The sequence below is a fragment of the Cucurbita pepo genome, chromosome LG19 (genome assembly GCF_002806865.2).
Source record: "Cucurbita pepo subsp. pepo cultivar mu-cu-16 chromosome LG19, ASM280686v2, whole genome shotgun sequence".
In the NCBI taxonomy this organism is placed as follows: domain Eukaryota; kingdom Viridiplantae; phylum Streptophyta; class Magnoliopsida; order Cucurbitales; family Cucurbitaceae; genus Cucurbita; species Cucurbita pepo.
Window position 1 is genome coordinate 5,149,647 of NC_036656.1, and position 3,327 is coordinate 5,152,973.

The following is a 3,327-nucleotide window of genomic DNA, read 5'->3' on the forward strand; positions in this document are numbered from 1 at the left end:
TTCTTTTTTGAATTCTGTATTCTACTTGCTACTGTTCGAATCCGGCGTGATCCAACTGTGGGCTGCGTCCATGGCTTGCGTTTGAACCTCTACTTTGCTTATTTTCTATTGCTAATGCGGCCTGTTTCGGGAATTTGGTCGAGCATCTGGGGCCCTTTCGAGTTGGCCTAATATCGCCTTCTTCACTCAGTGTGTGCGTCTGCGTCAAACAAGAATCAGATGAAGACATTACTCAAGCTTTTCATTCTTAATCTCAAAGAAATTCTCCTCTTTTCTGCTCTAATCATCAACGCCTTTACCTATTCTCTTGCTATCTTTACAAGCCAAATTGAATCTCAACTTTAAAGGAACATTAGAAACAACCCCTTTTCCGCGATTCGTCCAATTCTTGGGACCCAACCCATTATCGTTTTCCTTTTGCTGTTGTCAAGGGAGGGTTAGTGGGGGCAAACCCAGAATATGAAGCTTTCTGCATTGCAGCAGACATATGCTGCCCGTCGGGCTAATAGCTTCAGAGGGTCGTCCTTGGATTCGTCGGCGGATAGTCCAATCAAGTCGTCAGCCGGGATTTTGTGGCTGATTCTTCATGGGTTTTGTTGTCTCATAAGTCTTGTACTTGGATTTCGCTTCTCTCGTCTTGTATTTTTCCTTTTCTTCTCTACTTCCAACCCCACTACCCTCTACTTGACTCCTTTTCGATCTGTTACTAACCTCAACATTCACTCTACTTCGCTTCCAAATCCGATTGTAAATAAGACGACGCCTGCGACCATTTCCACTTCGAGTAGCCGCGTGGTTGTTGGGAGGCATGGAATCCGAATCCGGCCATGGCCACATCCAAACCCAATTGAAGTTATGAAGGCTCACCAAATCATTGAGACGGTACAGAGGGAACAGAGGCGTCAATTCGGGGTCAAGAATCCACGGAAGATAATTGCTATAACTCCAACTTATGTGCGGACTTTACAGGCTCTCCACATGACTGGCGTTATGCACTCGCTGATGTTGGTCCCTTACCCGCTGGTTTGGATCGTGGTGGAGGCCGGTGGAATCACCAATGAGACTGCTTCAATTCTTGCTCAGCCTGGGCTGGAGACTATCCACGTTGGGTTCAATCAGCGGATGCCGAATTCTTGGGAGAGTAGGCATCGAATTGAGGCTCATATGAGGCTTCATGCCTTGAGGTTGTTTCTCCATACCTGCCTTTTTCCATTAATTGCTTCATGTTTTCTTGTGCTCCACTACGATTTGACTGCATATGATTTAGTTAGTAAGCTATTAATGGCGGGGAAAGAAGGTAAAATGATCAAAGTTTGTGGAAGATGATGATGGTGTTTTTCTTAGCCACTATTTTCTCTTAATATGACCGACCATTACAGGTTGGTTTTAGAATATGAAATTGATCATGTAGGTATGGAATAATGCAGAATTGTGAGCAAAATGATGCTGGACGGAACTGTGATATTTGTGGATGACAGTAATATGTATAGTATGGAGTTTTTTGATGAAATCCAGAACGTGAAGTGGTTTGGTGCTCTGTCTGTTGGGATTATTGTTCTGTCTGATAAACAAGATGAATTATCAGAGGAGGTGGAGAAGCCATCAATCCCTGCTCAGGGTCCTGCTTGCAATTCTTCCAATAAGTTGGTTGGTTGGCATACCTTCAATGCGCTTCCATATGCTGGAAAGAGTGCTAAATTCATTGGTGACAAGATATCAGTTCTTCCGAGGAAGCTGGAGTGGTCTGGGTTTGTTTTGAATTCCAAGTTGCTATGGAAAGATGCAGAAGATAAGCCAGAATGGGTTAATGATTTTGATACATTGGATGTCGGTGACGAGGCTTTAGAGAGTCCACTATTTCTTTTGAAGGATGCATCGATGGTTGAGCCTCTTGGAAGTTGTGGCCGCCAAGTTTTGGTCTGGTGGCTCAGAGTTGAAGCTCGTTTCGATAGCAAATTTCCTCATGGGTTAGTATTTTCTTCCTCGCCTTCAAACTCACTACTCGTCGATGGTGTGTTATTTGACTTTCCTTTTCGAGTTTTCTTCGAAAATTTTAAAACATCTGCTAGGAAGAAGGTTTTCACACCGTACCTTTAAAGAATGTTTCGTTTTCTTCCCCAATCGATATGGGGTCTCACAATCCACCCTCCTTTGGGATCCAGCGTCTTGCTACTCGTTCCCTTCTCCAATCGATGTGGGACCCCAATCAATCTCCTTCGGGACCCAACGTCCTAGCTGGCACACCATCTTGTGTCCACCGACCTTTGGGGCTTAGCCTCTTCGCTGGCATATCACCCGACGTTTGGCTCTGATACGTTTGTAACTGCTCAATTCCGTCGTTAGCAGATATTGTCCTCTTTGGACTTTCTCTTTTATGTTTTTCTTCAAGGTTTTTAAAACGCTTCTGGTGGTAGTGAAAGATTTCCACACCCTTATAAAGAATGTTTCGTTCTCCACCCAAAACATGTGTGATCTCACACCTTCCTAACTACCTATTGCTTGCGTGAAATTCATTGTTTTGAGTCAATCTGTTTCCAATATGGTACTGAGATTTTAATACCATTAAAGACAACTTAGAATGAATGTTTATCTAGATTTGATGGTTTAAATAGGTGGTTAATTGAGCCTCCTTTAGAGATTAATGTACCTGCAAAACGGACACCATGGCCGGATGTTCCTCCTGAGCTCCCAACTGATGAAAAAGCTGTGATAATCAAGCAAGAAGAAACATCTAAGCATCCTGCAAAGACTCATTCATCCAGATCCAGAAGAAGTTCTCGAAGCAAGAGAAAGCGGCAGGAACCAAAGTGATTGATACTCGAATCAAACCTGAGAGAGACATTCTGAGAACTCAAAAAGATGCTCATAACACGTCCATGATGTTTCTGCAGTTCAAAGATTGGATGATATGAATTCAATGGGGAATGTCAATCAGGACAGGCAGGCTGTATAATAGTAGGCCCATCTATACAAACAATTCAGTTTTGATTTCAGACTCTGTTACACTTTTAAATTTTTTTCTTCATTAAGGGGTGTGTTAAAGATCACGTATTTGTTTAGAATGCTGAGTATCTAATTAAATCTCCGTTAGGAGTTAGATCTTAGTACTTCTGAGATCTTCCTTTCTTTTTTTTCTTCCTCTCTTTCTTCTGGTGCTTTTCATTCCGTTCTTTTTCGTTTTTTTGTTTTTATATTTTCCCTTATCTGTCCCTCCTCTCTCCCTCCTCTCTTCTCTGGGCTGAGATTCTTACCTTCAAATGTTTCATTTTATTTTATTTTTCATTGGATTAACCGTTTTAAAATCTTTCCCTTTTTTTTAGTCTTCTC

At 42.2% G+C, this 3,327-nt stretch overlaps 1 protein-coding gene across 1 annotated transcript; it reads left to right on the top strand.

The window, feature by feature from the left end:
* Window positions 1–3,059, top strand: LOC111781687 (probable beta-1,4-xylosyltransferase IRX14). The gene is made up of 3 exons (XM_023662373.1): window positions 1–1,184; window positions 1,428–1,967; window positions 2,613–3,059. Exons 1-3 carry the CDS (start codon window positions 460–462, stop codon window positions 2,809–2,811), a joined length of 1,464 nt encoding a protein of 487 aa, XP_023518141.1. The 5' UTR covers window positions 1–459; the 3' UTR covers window positions 2,812–3,059.
* The last annotated feature ends 268 nt before the right edge of the window (window positions 3,060–3,327 follow it).

Coding starts and splice junctions, on each gene's coding strand:
- LOC111781687 (XM_023662373.1), top strand. CDS start 460: ATGAAGCTTTCTGCATTGCAGCAGACATATGCTGCCCGTCGGGCTAAT. Junction 1,185..1,427: donor ATGAGGCTTCATGCCTTGAG/GTTGTTTCTCCA, acceptor GGAATAATGCAG/AATTGTGAGCAAAATGATGC. Junction 1,968..2,612: donor GATAGCAAATTTCCTCATGG/GTTAGTATTTTC, acceptor TGGTTTAAATAG/GTGGTTAATTGAGCCTCCTT.